Source organism: Notechis scutatus, chromosome 2 (assembly GCF_049901735.1).
Source record: "Notechis scutatus isolate UNSWTSFEM ecotype Mainland chromosome 2, rNotScu1.2, whole genome shotgun sequence".
Classification (NCBI taxonomy): Eukaryota; Metazoa; Chordata; class Lepidosauria; order Squamata; family Elapidae; genus Notechis; species Notechis scutatus.
In genome coordinates this window covers 239,731,114-239,749,392 of record NC_142010.1, presented here as the reverse complement: position 1 = coordinate 239,749,392, position 18,279 = coordinate 239,731,114, and the positions used below count along the sequence as shown (strand labels likewise).

General features: G+C 39.7%; 2 protein-coding genes across 3 annotated transcripts in view; one reads left to right on the top strand and one right to left on the bottom strand.

Annotated features, from left to right (window-relative positions):
- ERCC8 (ERCC excision repair 8, CSA ubiquitin ligase complex subunit) overlaps positions 1-2,356 on the bottom strand; it is a 32,207-nt gene extending 29,851 nt beyond the window's left edge. Inside the window, exons 1-2 of one of the 2 annotated variants that reach the window (XM_087958379.1) lie at positions 2,208-2,336; positions 254-356 (exon numbers count right to left, since the gene is read on the bottom strand). Coding sequence is in view for 1 of the 2 variants with exons in the window: in XM_026670519.2 (XP_026526304.1) it covers positions 2,208-2,284 (77 nt within the window). In the remaining variant the exon portion in view is untranslated. Of the gene's footprint in view, positions 1-253; positions 357-2,207 lie in introns of both variants that reach the window. The other variant, XM_026670519.2, reaches the window with a different exon arrangement.
- A 349-nt stretch (positions 2,357-2,705) lies between these two features.
- NDUFAF2 (NADH:ubiquinone oxidoreductase complex assembly factor 2) overlaps positions 2,706-18,279 on the top strand; it is a 48,399-nt gene continuing 32,825 nt past the window's right edge. Inside the window, exon 1 of the mRNA XM_026670520.2 lies at positions 2,706-2,982. Within this exon, the coding sequence (XP_026526305.1) occupies positions 2,856-2,982 (127 nt within the window). The 5' untranslated portion in view covers positions 2,706-2,855. The remainder of the gene's footprint in view (positions 2,983-18,279) is intronic.

Genomic DNA, 18,279 nt, shown 5'->3' with positions numbered 1-18,279 from the left:
GTAATTTTTTTCTGTAATCAATTAATTACATCAGTATTATTTCATCCTTTCTCAAACTTAGAGCAGTATTTTGAGACTTATTTACCAAATAACCTTAGAAGGAAAGTTGTGATCACACAAATGGTTCTCTCCCAAACATTTACAAATTGCATATTTAATGCATGGGGGAAATATAATCGTACCAGGTTTTTAACATTTCATTATAAGGCTGCATAAATTACATGAGCACACATTCATAGGTCACCTTATGTACCTTTTCCCATCCAAATGCCATTCTTGAATCTGCAGCTAGATTGATGGAACTAGGGGCATCAGTTCCTAATTGCAGAATGAAACAAAATCCCCCTGAAATAAAGCTGAAAATGAGCCTAGTTATAGGCTAAATATTTGTAGGTCTTTGACAGATGTATGCAATGAAATTTTACTTTAATGTATGCCAATCAGTGTACGTTCAAAGTGACAAAGTTATTTTAAGTTCTATGTACAACAAAGGATGCTTGAACATGGGCACATTCATACGGATTAAGCATTTTTGCATATTGTGCCCATACGGTTCTTCCACTTTCTAGGAATGGCACTAGAAAGGGAGTTTCGGCTCCCCCCTACACAGTGAATCTAGCTCATGATCAATCTTGCTTGCTCATTTGTTTACTTGCAAGGAGAGTTAGTCAATGTCCTTTCCTGAAATTCTCTCCCACATGACACCTTTAGTTTAGTTTTCTTTGTCATTGCACCTCATCAAACACCATCTTCAGTGCACATCATGACCATGAAAATAAACACAAGCACACATTCTTCACCCTCCACACATTGAACTGAAAACCCCCGACACTGCACCAACACTGCACTATACAGTAGAATTCAAAAGAGCTACTGCCCTGGGATAGAAGCTGTTTTTCAGCCTATTTGTCCTTGTTTTTATTATTTTGTACCGTTTGCCAGATGGTAATAGTTCAAAACTATTATATTTATATTATAATATTAAATATTATATTATATTTCAGACTTATTAGTAAGATGGTATTATTGTTATCAGGGCCTACTAGCAAAGAGAGCTTTACAGCTCTCTGGGCTTACAGTGGGACTACAGTGGGACTAGACTCATAATATTCCGAATTTCTAGCTGATGCCTTAACCACTACAAGTGGCTATGGAGATTCTCACTCATCCAGGTCATCAAGCATCCAAGGTGCTTTTTCAACAGACAGTTGGACTTTCTTGTTTTTTCTTTGAAGCAGTTTCGCTTCTCATCCAAGAAGCTGCTTCAGCTTTGACTGCAAGAAAAATAAATCCTTCCATTCCCCTCCATTCAGTCAGAGCTGAAGCAGCTTTTCTTGGACGAGAAGCGAAACCGCTTCAAAGAAAAACCAGAAAGTCCAGTTGCCTCTTGAAAAAGCACCTTTGGGACGCTACTTCCAAGTAGCTCTCTTTGCTAGTAGGCCCTGATAACTGAAGATGGTGTTTGATGAGGTGCAATGACAATAAACTAAACTAAACTAAAGGTGTCATGCGGGGGAGAATTGCAGGAAAGGACATTGACTAACCCTCCTTGCAAATACACAAATGAGCAAGCAAGATTGATCATGAGCTAGATTCACTGTGTAGGGGGGAGCCAAAACTCCCTTTCTAGTGCCATTCCTAGAAAGTGGAAGAACCGTATGGGCACAATATGCAAAAATGCTTAATCCGTATGAATGTGCCCATGTTCAAGCATCCTTTGTTGTACATAGAACTTAAAATAACTTTGTCACTTTGAACGTACCCTGATTGGCATAAAGTAAAATTTCATTGCGTACATCTCTCAAAGACTCACCACCTACAAATATTTAGCCTATAACTAGGCTCATTTTCAGCTTTATTTCAGGGGGGATTTTGTTTCATTCTGCAATGAGTCTAGTCCCACTGTAAGCCTAAAGCTAGCCGGGTAGCCCTGGACCAGTCCCTCTCTCAGCCTTAGGAAGGAGGTTGGCAAACCACTGCTGAAATCTTCCCAAGAAAACTGCAGGGCAGGTGCCCAGGGAGTCGCCAGGAATCAACATTGACTTGAAGGTCACGATCTCGTATCTATACCCAAGAGAGCCACCCCACGAACCCGGGTCTGAGGCGTTTGTTTTGACGTGGAGGCTGTGCAGGACCCTCCGTGATCACGTGTGTCCTGAGGAGACTAAACGCGATCCGGCTAACCGCTAGTAGGAACGCGGCTTTACCTCCTCGTAGCCTCCGCCCGTCGGAGCCTCAGCGGGTCATCTACACCTGCCTGACGAGCGGAAAGAAAACCCAACATAGCCTGAGAGGAAGAACCCGCAACAACGACGCCACCATGCCTCGAAATTATCTCGCGCCCATTGGCTCAAAGCGTCGCTCTCTTAGCCAATAAGAACCCTTGGCATTGAAACGTCATTGGTCAGGAAAGCACCGGCTCAGAAAGCGTCGAACGCGTCAGGTTCAGGAAAAGATAGAGAAACTTATCAGAAAAGATGCAGAAAAGCGGCTTTTCCTTTGCAACTTGTAGTGTAAATTCGAAATACTTCCCAAAATGCGGTCTAGAAAATAATTTTTCCCAGGAATGTTATTAATAGAGAGTCATTCAGCCGTTAGTAAATTGGGGTTTTAACATGAAATAGCTTTTTTTAATAGAAATGCAGGATGTGTTTTCTTCAATTTTATTATCTCTAATTAACAGGACGGACGTTCTGGACCTGAGGGAGATGTGGGCGTGGCTTCCGACGGAAAGGGGCGGGGAGGAGTTATCATCGCAGCGCGTCTGGGGCGCCTAGCGTGCCGTTCCCGTTTGGGCAGAGGGAGTTGGGGAGCCGCTATTCTGGTTTGCGGCTTCGCAGCGCCCTTCGCCTGGCATGAGCGGCGTCTGGCGGTTTCTGCGCTTGCTAAAGCAGCGCTTTATCGGGCCAGGGAGCGAGTACGTGGGCATCGACCACTTTGGAAACAAGTATTATCGGATCCCGCAGCACAAAACTTGGGCAGGTGAGCGAGACCAGATGATCGCCCGCGGTCGGTCGTATTTACGCTCCACTTCGTCTCTGTTTTTATCCAAACCGGGGTTTCCTTAATCGTGGTTTACAAAAATTATCATTGGCTGGCACTCCAGAGCTGGCTAGGCAATAAACTATAGTTCGTGAATTACAATAGCTATAGCCGATATAAACTGGGCTAAAACTTTGAGAGGGATTCTCGGAGTCCTAGTGGACAACCATTTAAATATGAGGCAGCAGTGTGCTGCAGCTGCCACAAAAGCCAACATAGATCCCGGCTGCATTAACAGGGATATAATCAAGATCACGTGAAGTGTTAATACCACTTTATAAGGCCTTGGTAAGGCCACACTTGGAATACTGCGTCTGCCATAATACAAAAAAAGATGTTGAGACTCTAGAACATGGATCTCCAACTTGGCAATTTTAAGACCTGTGGACTTCAACTCCCAGAATTCCTCAGCCAGCAAAGCTGACTGAGGAATTCTTGAAGTTGAAGTCCACAAGTCTTAAAGTTGCCAAGGTTGGAGACCCTTCTCTAGAAAGAATGCAGAGAAGAGCAACAAAGATGATTAGGGGACTGGAGGGTAAAACATATGAAGAATGGTTGTCTAGTCTGATGAATTATTATTATTACCTTTATTGTCAGAGTACAACATGTGTACAATGAGATTGGCTGAGCCTCCCTTCGTGCATCCCCCCAACACAACTCACAGTGAGGACAAAAGTCCCTAACCTAGTCCCAATCTTACTACACAATGTGACCTTGTTGCACAACGCACTGGCCCCGCAAGTCTGTCATACTATGTTGGCATGAAGTTATTTTCTGTTCAGAAGTCTGACAGCCCATGGGTAGAAACTGTTCTTCAGCCTGTTGGTGTGGCTGGCAATGCTTCTATATCTCCTACCTGATGGTAGGAGAGTCAAGAAGTGCTGACCGGGATGTGAGTTGTCTATGAGAATTTTCCTCACTCTTCTAAGGCAGCGAGCCCTGGCGATGTCATCTAGTGGTATCAGGGAACAACCCATGATGTTTTGTGCTGTGCTTACCACCCTCTGTAATGAAAGGGAGGACTAGTGCAGGGGCCTTCAAACTTGACAGCTTTAAGACTTGTGGACTTCAACTCCCAGAATTCCTCCTCCAGTCATGTTAGCTCAGGAATTCTGGGAGTTGAAGTCCACAAGTCTTAAACTTGCCAAGTTTGAAGACCCTTGGACTAGGGGGTGACATGATAGCAGTGTTCCGATATCTTAGGTGTTCCCAAAAAACAAGTGGGAGTCAAGCTATTTTCCAAAGCACCTGAGGACAGGACAAAAAGAGTTACACAAATGAAAGTACAGTTATGAAACAGGACATAGGTAACAATTTGCATTTACTGTTTTTTTCTCTACCTGCTAAGAGGCACATAAACATTGGTGCACAATTTATTGGAATGACAAATTATTGGAATAAGAGATGTTCATAGAGATGGATTAAAGGGAATATTGTATATAAACATGTTAGCCAATTTAAGGTATATAATTTTACAAAGTTATGATATTAGTCAATTCATTTGTTGATTTACTGTTCATTTGTTGATTATTGATTAACCACTTTTTTTTCTCCTTCCTACCATTCCCCAATTATATAAGTTTATGGTGCTTGCCATGATTTTACTATATTGCTTTAATACTCCAAAATTGTATCTCTCATGGTAAAAAGGAAGTTAAGAATTCCAGAACTGTATATATATTGTAATCTGTGAATTGTACTACCAAATTACTGCACAATCTGATATACTGTATACAATTTATAAATGTTAGATAAATTCATTTTTTGTAGTATAGTGCAGTGGTCCCCAACCTTTTTTGTGCCGCGGCCCGGTACCAGCATAACAAAATGATCCGCGGCCCGGTACCGGCATCAGCACGCATGGCAAGGCGAGTCGAGCGACCGGCCAGCCAGCCATCCCCCGCTTCTCCCCGCCACCTTCAACTCCTCCTTTGTACCTTTGTCCATGGGCTTCACTTTGGGACAGCTTCGGGACGGTCGCTCGGCTCGCCTTGCCTTGGGTGTGAAAGAATCCTTGCGCCTTAGTTTTGTTCGAAGCCCCCCCCCCTTCGATGAAACTAAGGCGCGAGGATTCCTTCAGGACCCAAACGCCGCTTTCCAACCAGAAAAGCTCACCTGGAAGCACTTTCTCGTCAAACAAGATGGCGGCAGCCAGCAAACTGGCAGCCCGGTAGGAAATGTTCCACGAACCGGTACCGGTCCGCGGCCTGGTGGTTGGGGACCCCTGGTATAGTGGGTTTTTTCCACACTAAGCTTGTCTCCTGGTAACTGGTGATGATGTTTCAATTTGTTCTTTAAATTTTTGTATACTGTTTGTGTCCAGAAGGAGGCAGTGTGGCTTTAGAAAGATTTATACCAGCAGCATATTTATACCCTGCATTGTGCAAAGGACACAGACTGTAGTTATTTCACAGGTTATGCTGGTAAACTTATGTGGAGAATAGATTGGGCAAAAAAGTTGATATACTATATTATTGGTTCACACTTTTTTTCTTTTTAAAGTAATTCTTGTATTGTTTAAACATCACATTAAATCATAGCTGCTACAGTTCCATTTTTTGTTTACATTTTTTAATTATATGAAAAAATTGGTAGAAAGAGAAAGTCTGATATATATGATTAAACAATCCCATGTTATTTATGACAAATAATATCTTTATTTCTAGTCAAATTTATTTGCCACCCATCTTGTGGTTCAGGAAACTCTTGAGCTTGTAAAATTAGAATGGTTGAGCTGAAGTAGATGTAATCCAATAATTAAACATAATAAAAGAAACCATGCATAGAGTATGATCTCAGTGACAGATCATACTCTTTCGATAGTCTGCTGGGGAAAAGTTATTGAATGTATTCCAGTAAATTACAATTTTCTGTAACTCTTATCTCATTACAGATTTTCTTCCTGTAATTTATCCCTGTTTTTCATATATGTGAAAGTAAGGAATGTTGAATAAACAACATTAGGGAGAATGTAGATTAAGGAATCGGGAATGCTAAGCCAAATAAATTAAAGGCCTGAGATGGTTGGGGAGTGGGGCAAGAGAAGGAACATAGGTAGATCTAATTTATACCAGTACTGTTCACTATATTTATCATTTTCTCCTTAGAAACAATATTGGCTTCTACCATATCAGTACACCGATTCATACATTACCTTTTCTTTTTAGCCCTAACTTAACCTCTCTTAATATATAACTGTTATACAGATCATTCACTTTTGTATTCAATCCATATTAATTAATCAAACATTTATTCTTCTTTTACTGTACACATTCTAAACGCACTTGGAGCCACTTAGGTGAGTTGGTCTAAAAGTATGAAGGATCAATAAACTCTATTTCATAGCATCCTGATATAATCAACTCTCATGTGCATATATCAAAATGAACAGAAACAAATTCTCATAGCATAATTATTTCCACTTTGTTTGATAAACTGTCTCTTCAGCAGACCATGTACGTTGACTATCTACCAGAATTTTTTTAAACATTTTTTCATCTTTAGTAAGCATTTGTCTAATAAATGGATGTATAGAGGTTCTCAACTCAATGTGACTTTTGGTGGTGTACAAGAGGAGAATACAAAAGAAAAATACCATACAATATTAAAATACATATAACATATACAATGGTAACCAAGCAGGATAATTAGAATGAAATGGGGACATACAGGCCTGCAGAAAAAGATTTTAACAAAAAACTGTTAACTGTTAGTTTTTCTAAAGGCATACAGAGTTTTGGCCCATCATATCTGAGGGCTAGGGACAAAGTTTGTTCCTTCATAGGTACCAAAGCAAGATGTCAAAGGTTAAGGCACTCAAATTTGTTTACTTGCTCTGTTTTTTCTTCCATTGTATTATATGCAATTTCTCACTGTATTTCTTCCTGTCAAACTCAATTACTTTGGTCTACATTACTTGGAATTTCATTTCTTTAGTTCTTATGGCACAGTAACTTTACTCCAATATTTGCTACAAATATCTTCTTCAGGCTGATATCTTTCACTTCTTTTCATTCACTCCCATTTTTTTTCCAAGATCCACTCTTATCACTACCAAGTAATGATCTGACTCACAATCACAGTCTTTCATCATTCATATTTTCATCACCATTTTTCTCAGTACTTCATCACGAGCAATCAAACCAATCTTGCTTTTAAGTTTATATTTATTTCTCTGTTGTATTTATATCGGAATAGATTTATGCTTGATATTGACCTTTTTCTAAACATTCATCTGTAACCATTGAGTTGTTTTGGGTGGGGTTTTTTTGAGTGTCTGATCCAGACATTTTTTCTATTCGCTTTTTCTTGTTCTTACATATCTATTCTTGTCAATAAATTGGGAAAAATATTTCCTTGAATAATATCCATTCGGACATTGCACAATTTTTCTTAAATCTCATCTCTAATCTTTCTTTTGTCACAATTTGTGTTTATTATTATTATGGTTGGTTGCATAGTTAGCCAAAATGTTTAGACTGGATTGGGCATTTTTATTATTGCTGTTGTTATTACTATTTTATTGTTACTATTCATATAGTATATATAGTAGTATAATAGTATTATTACTATTGTTTCTATTATTACTATTTTATTATTATTACTATTTGTATTCACTTTGCTTTCTCTCGTCACAGTTGTTGTACTTCTATCTGTTGGTCTTTGTGTTTTGTGATTTTTTTTTTGCAGTTCTTTCTGTTTTGCTGTTTCCATGTACTGCAATATCCACTATCCAGCCTTTTTTGTCTTTCTTATCAACCATTGTTAAATCTAGTATATATGGCAGGTCCTTGTCTGTTTGAATTCTAAAATCCCAGAACACTTTAGCTTCTTCATTTTCTGTTCCTTGATCTAATTTGTGGTCTTTTCAATTCTTTTTATTTCTTGCAGATATTCCAATGATGATAATTTTTTTAAAAAAAATATTTTAATGCCTAACTCCCAATGATCTACTTATAACAGCTCATTTAGTGATCATTCAAGTTATAACAGCACTGAAAAAGTTACTTAGGACTGTTTTTCACACTTACAACTGTTGCAACATCCCCAGGATCACATGATCAAAATTCAGACCATCAGGGCAGCTGATTTGTGTTTATGACGGTAGCAGTGTCCCAAGATCATGTGAACACCTTTTGCAACCTTCCGACAAGCAAAGTTAATAGGGAAGCCAAATTCACCTCACAACCGTGTTACTACAGTAACTTAATAACTACAGTAATTTACTTAACAACTGTGGCAAGATGGGGCAGAAGTCACTTAACAGAAATTCATTATTTCTGACATTGATTTCTTTTTATTCATGATTGAACAGGCATAATTCATTGAGTTCTGTTACATCCTTCCCTACTGCTACACAACATGTTATGTCATTATATTTGCTCTTCTTAGATTCCGGGACATAGTTTGCTGTATACCATTGTTGTCACCATCGTAGTTTTGATCAATCAAGGTTTTTACATAATGTTTTTTAGTAAGAGAAAGAAAGTATTGACTAAGTTACCAGAGTCCAGAGTTCATTGTATCCATACCAAATGCTACCCTTCTAATGGTAAAGGCTTTACTAGACAGTTTGGGCACGTTTGGGGCAGTATGTCTCAACAAGTACAATCAAATCCCAGTTTTACTTCTCACATGCTAATGTTATGCTAGGCAAGGTAGACTCCTAATCTGGAAACCACCTTGTAAATCAATATAATGTGGACAAAATCTCACCAATTAAAATCTCACACAACATATAAATGTTCTGGATCCTTATTTCTATTTTGTAAAAAATTTGAAAATAAACTGATCTCAGTTGGAGAATCAAACTCCTTTTCTTACTAATTTAGAGAGATGTTAATAAAAATAGTGGAAATCCATAATTGCAAAGTATATTAATGCTTGTTCTTATTTTACAGATCAATTTTTATGGACATGGTTAGGGTTAGGGTTTATATCTAAAGAACTATTTAAAAATAGAAATTTCATCATTATTTTTTGAGTAGGAACAAAGAAACATTTACCTCCTTATAAAAAAAAACCTCTGTTCATTTTGGTATCTTTTATTTTAAAAAAAGTAAAGAGTTATCAAAATTCAAAGTTGGGAACAAAAACTCCTTCACATCACTCATAAGAATGCACAGGGAATCTTAAACATAGCTTTTAGAATATGAGCTGCTGCCAGTCATTTTGATGTACTGTTAATTTTGGTGTCTAACAAATGTTGATAACTTATTCATGGGTCAAAACAAGCTGACAGTTTAGCTGAATTGCAGTTCATTTTATTTATATATATATATATGTATGTATGTATGTATGTATGTATGTATGTATGTATGTATGTATGCATGCATGCATGCATGCATGCATGCAGGTCTTGGCGTGTTCGGATCTTTTCCCGTGTAAGATTGAGAGTATCTTGGCAACGTTTCAACAAGGTCCCACTCTCCATCTTCAGGCTGGTGCTTTCAGCAAAGCTCACAAAAGCACGAAGCCGAAAGCACCAGCCTGAAGATGGCGAGTGGGACCTCGTCGAAACGTTGCCAAGATACTCTCAATCTTACATGGGAAAAGACCTGAACACGCCAAGACCTGCATACCTGTACCCGTGAAAATCTACAAAAACATATACACTGCTCAAAAAAATAAAGGGAACACTTAAAAAACACAATGAAACTCCCAAGTCAATCACACTTCTGTGAAATCAAACTGTCCACTTAGGTAGCAACACTGATTGACAATCAATGTCACATGCTGTTGTGCAAATGGAATAGACAACAGGTGGAAAGCATAGGCAGTTAGCAAGACATCCCCAATAAAGGAGTGGTTTTACAGGTGGTGACCATAGACCACTTCTCAGTTCCTATGCTTTCTGGCTGATGGTTTGGTCACTTTTGAATGCTGGCGGTGCTTTCATGGTAGCATGAGACGGGGTCTACAACGCACACAAATGGCTCAGGTAGTGCAGCTCATCCAGGATGGCACATCAATGTGAGCTGTGGCAAGAAGGATTGCTGTGTTTGTCAGCGTAGTGTCCAGAGCATGGAGGCGCTACCAGGAAACAGGCCAGTACATCAGGAGATGTGGAGGAGGCCGTAGGAGGGCAACAATCCAGCATCAGGACTATTACCTCCACCTTTGTGCAAGGAGGGACAGGAGGAGCACTGCCAGAACCCTGCAAAATGACCTCCAGCGGGCCACAAATGTGCATGTGGCTGCTCAAACGGTTATAAACAGACTCCATGAGGGTGGTATGAGGGCCCGACGTCCACAGGTGGGGGTTGAGCTTACAGCCCAACACTGTGCAGGACGTTTGGCACTTGCCAGAGAACACCAAGATTGGCAAATTCACCACTGGTGCCCTGTGCTCTTCACAGATGAAAGCAGGTTCACACTGAGCACGTGACAGATGTGACAGGGTCTGGAGACGCCGTGGAGAACGTTCTGCCTGAAACATCCTCCAGCGTGATTGGTTTGGCAGTGGGTCAGTAATGGTATGGGGTGGCATTTCTTTAGGGGGCTGCACAGCCCTCCATGTGCTCACCAGAGGTAGCCTGACTGCCATTAGGTACCGAGATGAGATCCTCAGACCCCTTGTGAAACCATATGCTGGTGCGGTCGGCCCTGGGTTCCTCCTAATGCAAGACAATGCTAGACCTCATGTGGCTGGAGTATGTCAGCACTTCCTGCAAGACAAAGGCATTGATGCTATGGACTGGCCCGCCCGTTCCCCAGACCTGAATCCAATTGAGTTTTCGGGGGTACTTACATGTATGGCCTTCAGCTTTGTTCGGGTATTTTCCCACGTCATAGTAGTGGTGCTTTTAAAGTTGTAGCAACGTTTCAGCAGAATCTCATCTGCCATCATCAGGCTTCTGTATTGTGTCCGTCTGTGAGTCAGACTTTTACAGTGGTTTCAGATTTAAATTTGGGGCAGCCTATTGCTGTGCCAGAATGGTTTTTTTCGTCATCCTGATTGGTTGGGAGTCTTGGTCTGTGTTTATTGGTCTCGGAGTTTGCTGTGTTCTGCTTGATTGGTGTCTCTAATATCTTCTGTCTGTTTTTGGCTCTTTTTGTATCTTGATTGGCTGGCAGCATTGTGTTACTTTATTGGAGGCCTTTAGTGCAGCTTGGCTTCAGGTAAATGGACGGCTATCATTAGTTAGGCAGCTGGGTTTCATCTGGGTGCCTGGTTGGGATGTGTTTGAGCTGGAGGTATCAGGGGGATCTGTTTGTGCCCAGGTGTTTGCCTGGCTTGTGGTGTGGAGATTTTTTTTTTGTTTGAGTGCAGGCTTCCAAATGATTGACAGCCTGGTGGAATCATCTCTTCTATTCATGCTTTCATGCTGCCAGCCATCCCGCCTGGATGAACCCAAAAATGCAGTAAAAAAACTGGAACACACTTCCTCACTAGTCCAACACATGAAAGCCATAGTCATAGCATCAACTTCAATGGCACCAAAACCCTAGCCACTATAGAAAACCCCAGCCACAGAATTATCAGAGAAGCCATAGAGATTGAAAAAAGACCTGAAAGCATGAATAGAAGAGATGATTCCACCAGACTGTCAATTATTTGGAAGCCTGCACTCACAAACAAAAAAATCTCCACACCAGAAGCCAAGCAAACACCTGGGCACAAACAGATCCCCCCTGATACCTCCAGCTCAAACACACCCCAACCAGGCACCCAGATAAAACCTAGCTTCCTAATAAATGATAGCTGTCCATTTACTCGGAGCCAAGCCGCACTAAAAGCCTCCAATACAGGAACACAATGTTGCCAGCCAATCAAGACAAAAAAAGCCACAAAACAGACAGAAGATATTAGAAACACCAATCAAGCAGAACACAGCAAACTCCAAGACCAATAAACACAGACCAAGACTCCCAACCAATCAGGATGAATCGATATAGATATAGATATGTATAGATATATATAGATATATATATGTAGGTCTAGGTGTGTTCGGGTCTTTTCCCGTGTAAGATTAAGAGTATCTTGGCGACATTTCAGCGAGGTCCCACTCGCCATCCTCAGGCTGGTGCTTTCGGCTTCGTGCCAGTGCAAGCAGTGTGTGATCGGAGCTGCCGTCTCTATAAATACTGGTGGGCGGGGCTGGTGTGCTGGGCGGTTGGCTGCGCTGCTGCCTCTTGATTGGTTGATGGAGTTGATGTTGGTATAATGGGCTGTGTGATGGCCTTGTGAGTTTTGTTGTGGAGATATCCTGGATCTTGTGCTGTAATCTCCTGGGTCGTTTGTTTTGTAGTGATCTTTTTTCCATTAGCTTCTGGTGTTTTAACAGCTTGGGTAATGGGTTGTGTGATGGGCTTGCTAGTTCTTTTGTTGTGGTATCCTGGGTCCTGCGTTGTAATCTCCTGGGTCCTTGTATTTTGATCTCTTTTCCATTAGCCTCCTGTGTAGTAATGGCTTGGGTAATGGGTTGTGTGATGACCTTGTGAGACTTATTGCTGTGGTATCCTTGGTCTTGTGCTGTGATATCCTGGGTCATTTGCTGTGTTGCAACTTCTTGAGTTCTTGTGGTGTAATTTCCTGAGTATTTTGATGTGATATCCTGAGCGGGTGGCTGTGATGTACCATTCTGGGTTTTAGTCTGGCTTCGAGTTTGGGGTCTGGGTCTGTGTTCTTGGCGTGTGTCAGCTTGTTTGGTTTTGGGGTTGGGGGGTGCGACAGCTGGCGAAGCAGCCGTGGTCTGTTTTCTGGATGGTGATTGTCCTTCGTTTATAGGATGGGCTTGGGCCTGGGTCTGAAGAGGGGGATTGGCGGTGGTGTCCCGTGTTGTTTTGGATCTGGTGTTGGTTTTTGTGGCTGGGACTCGTTTGTTGGTGAGGGCTAGCTTCCAGATGTCTGGTAGGCGGGAGGTATCTTCCCGTCTATTCATGTTATGGGGGTGTTTCTCTATCTCGATGGCTTCCCTGATTATTCTCTTGCTGGAGTTTTCAGTGTTGGATATTAATTTGGTTCCTTCGAAATTAATTTCATGTCCTGTGGCTTTAAGGTGCTGGAAGAGGGAGGAAGTATTTTCTTCTCTTCTGACTGCGTTTTTGTGTTCTGTGATGTGTGCATTTATTTTCCTGTTGGTTTGTTCAATGTATGTGGCTGGGCAATTGTTGCATGATATTTCATAAACTCCTTGGTTTTCTAGCTGGATCTTGTCTTTGGGGTTTCTTAGGATGTTGGCTATTTTTTGGTCAGTGCCAAAGGCTGTCCTGATATTGTATTTGTGGAGAATTTTGCTGATTTTGTCTGTGGAGCCTTTGATGTAGGGGAGGAGTGCGATACCGTTGTCTTGTTCTGTGTCTTGGTTTTTTGGGGGTATCTCTTTTCGGATTAGATTGGTGATAGTGTTTGTTTGGAATCCGTTGGAAATTAATACGTTAGTGAGGGTGTGTAGTTCTGTTCTCAGGTGGTCTTTGTCAGCTAGGCATCTCCTCCATGTATACCTTTATATATACCTTTGCATCATCGTTCTTAATTTGTATGCTGCTTTAGGAGCACTCATTATCATTACCCTTAAATTTGGTATATAGGTAGGTAGGCAGGTAGATAGAGTGTGTATGTCTGTGTCCATCTAAAATGTGACATTACAGGGATTCCAAGTTTTAGAAATTCTTGCAGGAACATTAAAAATTTGTGATTTCAAAATTTCAGCCAGCTTTTTAAAAATAAATTATTTTAATTTCATGTTTATATATCCTCATTCTCCCATTTTTTATCTTAAATAAAAGATAATTTGAATTGATGTGTCCTTATATTGCTTTCTCTTTGGACAAATCTATGCTAATAGCTACTAAGTATAACCATGACTTCATAAAAGTTCCTTGCTGGCAACTTTATGCCTCCGAAATATGAAGAAAATTTGATAGTTTCATTTGATCTGTAATAATTATATTGCTTACCAACAATGGTAATATTTTTGTCATGACAAAATAACCAGTGTTAACATATTATTAGTTTATATTATTATTAGTTCCTTCTGTTGGCCTCAGAGAGCTTTGTACAGTTTCATAATGATATCACATGATGTTGATGATTATGTGCCATTAACTCATTGTTTACTCTTACGGACAACATAGATTTTTATCTACGTATCTACTGAATCTCCTGTATGGATTGCTCCTGTGCCTATGTAGGACAGATGGAGAGGAAGCTAACCACCAGATTGCAAAAATGTAAGCAAACCGTCAGACGAGGAGATCAATCTCTTTGGTAGTCTCACATTGCAATTAACAAAGATATACATTCAATTTCTTAGCTTCTAAGATTGCTGACCATGCAGGTACAAAGATAGCCAGAAAAATGATTGAAGCAGAGGTGGTATTCAGCAGGTTCTGTCCAGTTCTGGAGAACTGGTAGTAGAAATTTTGAGTAGTTCGGAGAACCGGCAAATACCACCTCTGTCTGTAGATTTTATAGTATCCTTCCCCTGCCACACCCACCAAGCCACACCCAAAGAACCTGTAGTAAAAAAAAATGAATCCCACCACTGGATTGAAGCCTTGGAAATGGACCCTTTGTTGTCAGTCGACAGGAGTACTGATTTACCACCAGTTTATTGGGTACTTAAGTACTGAAGACTTGACAAGAAAACAGCCAATCACCGGCCACCAACACAACAATCAACCAATAGGTAGGCACTATATAAATAGGACACATAGAATAGCTCAAAGCTCAAATTCCGGTAGACAGAGGTTTTCTGAGGATGGGCTCCAGCACGAGTCTGAAAGCTCAGAAGACTAAATCTCTTGACCCGGTGTCCGACCCAGATTGGATCTTGCAACATAGATTTCTCTATGATGATCTGTTCCTAACCTGGTCCTTTAGCTCTTCTAATTGGCAAATATTGTTGCCTTATTTTTTTTTCTTAAATTATGAAATGGTTTTCAGTTTCCACACCTACTACAAACTTTTAAAGGACAAAAAAGAAAAATTGTGTAACTGAAAACCAGCTACTTTGTGGAGTATTCTGCATAGTATTGAGAAAATATGGGTTAGCATCAGTATTTATGTTCAGAAAACCTACAAATAATTTAAAATAAATTAAAAAAATGCTAGTGAAATTAATATACCAGCTCTACTTTGCCATTCTAATGTCAATGGATGATTCTTCTTTTCCCTATCTTCTCCAGGTGAATCATTAAAAAAAAAGTTTGGGAACTAATTAAGTTTGCAAATAAGAAAGGAATTGCCTTTTCTCTTTACAAGTGATAGATGCAAAGGAACACTTGCTGGAAGTTCTTTTCTGTAATTTGCCTCTAATTTCTGACAATTCTGATATTTTACCTAGTACTACAATGTGCTGTACTTGTCCTGGTTTTTTGTTAGAAGTTCTCTATGATTAAGTGCAATGGTTTCTTAACAAAACCAATGTCATTTTAATTTTAAAGCATTAGGTTCTAGAAGTGTGTATGTACATGATACAAATTCTTGGCCCAAAAATCATTAATGATATTTCCAGTTTTCAGAATTATTATTAGAATGGGATAATACAGAACCACAAAGTAGTGCTTGTTCTAGAATTTTCTTTTAATCTGACTCTTATACGTTGATTAACCATTCAAGTTAATACTGTATTAAATTCTTAATTAGTAGTTTTAAGTTTTGCATTCCATTTCTTCAGGAAATTACTTTCTTGATGTTTTGGTAAGTTCCTGCATGATTCTTTCAAAGCACTGTCTAAAAATGTCCGATATAGTTATTGATCTATGAAGTAGCAGATCAACTGACCGAACTAAGACAAGAAATTTAAGATGTATTTGAACTGAGACAAGAAATTTAAGATGTATTTGAATTTTATAATTTCAGGAGGATAAGATTCTGTACTAAGCAAAATTCAAAAAATGCCTTCAGACAACAATTGAAAAATAATGGGGAACATGCCGTTTGCAGAAGGCACATTTCCTCGGCCTCACAAGATGACAACATTTAAAAGAAGGGACCTGGAATTGTTTAGGAATGGAGGGGAATTGCTGATGCCAGAGATTCACTGAAGATGTCATAATGCTGAAAAATTACCCTTTCCAATATAATTATTCTGTTTTGGCTACAATGCCTATTATTCTATTGGTGTGCCTGCTGCTGGAATACCATATCCATTGAGGTCCAGCTGGCTCTGACACTGTTGACATTTTAGGAAGAAAACCTGACTGGATTCCTGGGCATGTGGGCCAGGAAGTTAAGGGAGCCTGTGAGGTGGGTGTCATGTATTGTTTGCTGTTGTCCTCGGCAGCCATTTTGTGCCTAGGTATTTTTTTTGCTTGTATAAAACTTCTAACATTTCTTTCTAGAAATAAGATCTTGCTTCTTTAAGTTGTATTTTCATTTAGGCATTGGCCCATTTTTCAACAACAACAAAAAATCCATCTGTTCAGAGAGATGCACATTTTAGCAATGAAACTGCTTTTGGAGGTGTATTTTAAATTAACAGCTTGACTGTTTCTCTCACCTTCATGTATTTTGGGGGAAAGAACTTGGGAATGCAATCCATATTATTAGGGAATAAAAATCCTTTATATTGCTTAAAATAGCATTTTTTCACAGTTAGCACTTTTCTTACTACCTTTCCATGTTGGAGAGCAACTGTCCTAGTAGGAGAGTCAAGTGGAAAATTAGCATGGACTCACTATGTAAACAAATGAGGACAAGGTCTGACCACCCATCTGAATGCCTTTGAACATTATCTAGTCTTTCCCAGGCATCACCTGTCACCTGGGGAAATTCCTGTATTATATGCAGAGAACAATAAAATAGCTTGTTTGAACTCTATACATGTGATCTGGTTGTTGCTCCTGACAATTTCGTAGCTCAGCAAAACATGGACAGCTATTGAACATTCTGTATATGGTTACATGTCTTCTCTTGTAATACAGCAGCTAAATTTGATTAACTTTGTTGATGAGGCTGATTTTTCAATGAAATAAATACTTCACACTCTGAATGTTGTATCTTTCTAATTTTTCTAGAATTCATTTTCATACAGGGAAATTCTTTTAATTCAAAATTTATATTTGCATGGAATAATTTGAGTAATGTTTCTAGTTTGAGGTATATAGTTTGACTTGAATATAATTGGAACAATTATAAATCCCTGAAACAAACTTCAATTGTAATCTCGAACATTTTTCTATTGGCTTGTTCCATATTGGTTAGTGCAGCAGGATGTTGGCAGGGATACTGTTCTAGTTTAGAAAGATCAAATATATAGAAAAATAAGGCAGGATGCATAAGTGAAATGTGGTCAAACTCAATCCAAGTTTTAAAAATAAAGTTAAGGTCATCATGAGATGAGAGAGGTAGAACATTTTTCATAAGAAATTAGATAAAACTTTTAATCCATAACAGCTGAAAGGATCATCCAGTGTTAGAATTATTACTATTTTCTGCTTTCTGCTAATGTAAATGTTAAGGATGGCTTACAGCAATAAACAAAGTAAAAAAAACAGGCAATAAAATTAATACAATGGAAACAATATCAGCATTTTTAAAATTATGTTAGAGGACACTAAAGAAAATGATATACAGGATATTTCAAATTGGAAAACCTTTTTACTTAATAGATTGACAGTAGAACTGCATGATTCTGATTCACACAGGTAGGTATAAGTATAATGAAGCCATTCACCTGGTAATGCTGTCATAAACCAAATATGCAAAATAATGCAAATAATATTGACAGCCTTCTTGTTGCCTTCATTGTGCCTTTTGTTCAAGTATAATGCAATAAAGATAGGAAAAGGGAAAGATACAATGCTGATCTTTGGAATTGCTCAGATTGGAGGAGTAATGTATTGTTAAAGATGATTGAGGTATAAAACCCTTGAAAATAACAAGCACTTTGAGATTGAGCACTTACCTGCCTACTATAAAGGGAAGGGGAGGGGAAAGGGGGAAAAAACTCTTATGCACCCTTCTGGCACTCCTCCCCCAATGCATTTTCCCAACTTGTGCCACCTGCTTGCCTTCCTTACCCTGTACCAATCCCCACGTGCCTTCCCTGACTCATGCAGCACCTCTTGTGCACCTCAATGGACACTCCCTGACATATGCCAGCCCTTGTGCACCTTCCCCAATGTGGGTAGCAACCATGCACCCTTCTCAAGCCACGCTACTCCCGTGTGTTTTCCCTGACTTGCATCTCTTGTACACTTTCCAGTGCCCCTTCCCTCCCACACCTTGTGCACCATCCCTGACCAACACGGCACACCTCACACACCCCTGTGACCTCCATGCATTGT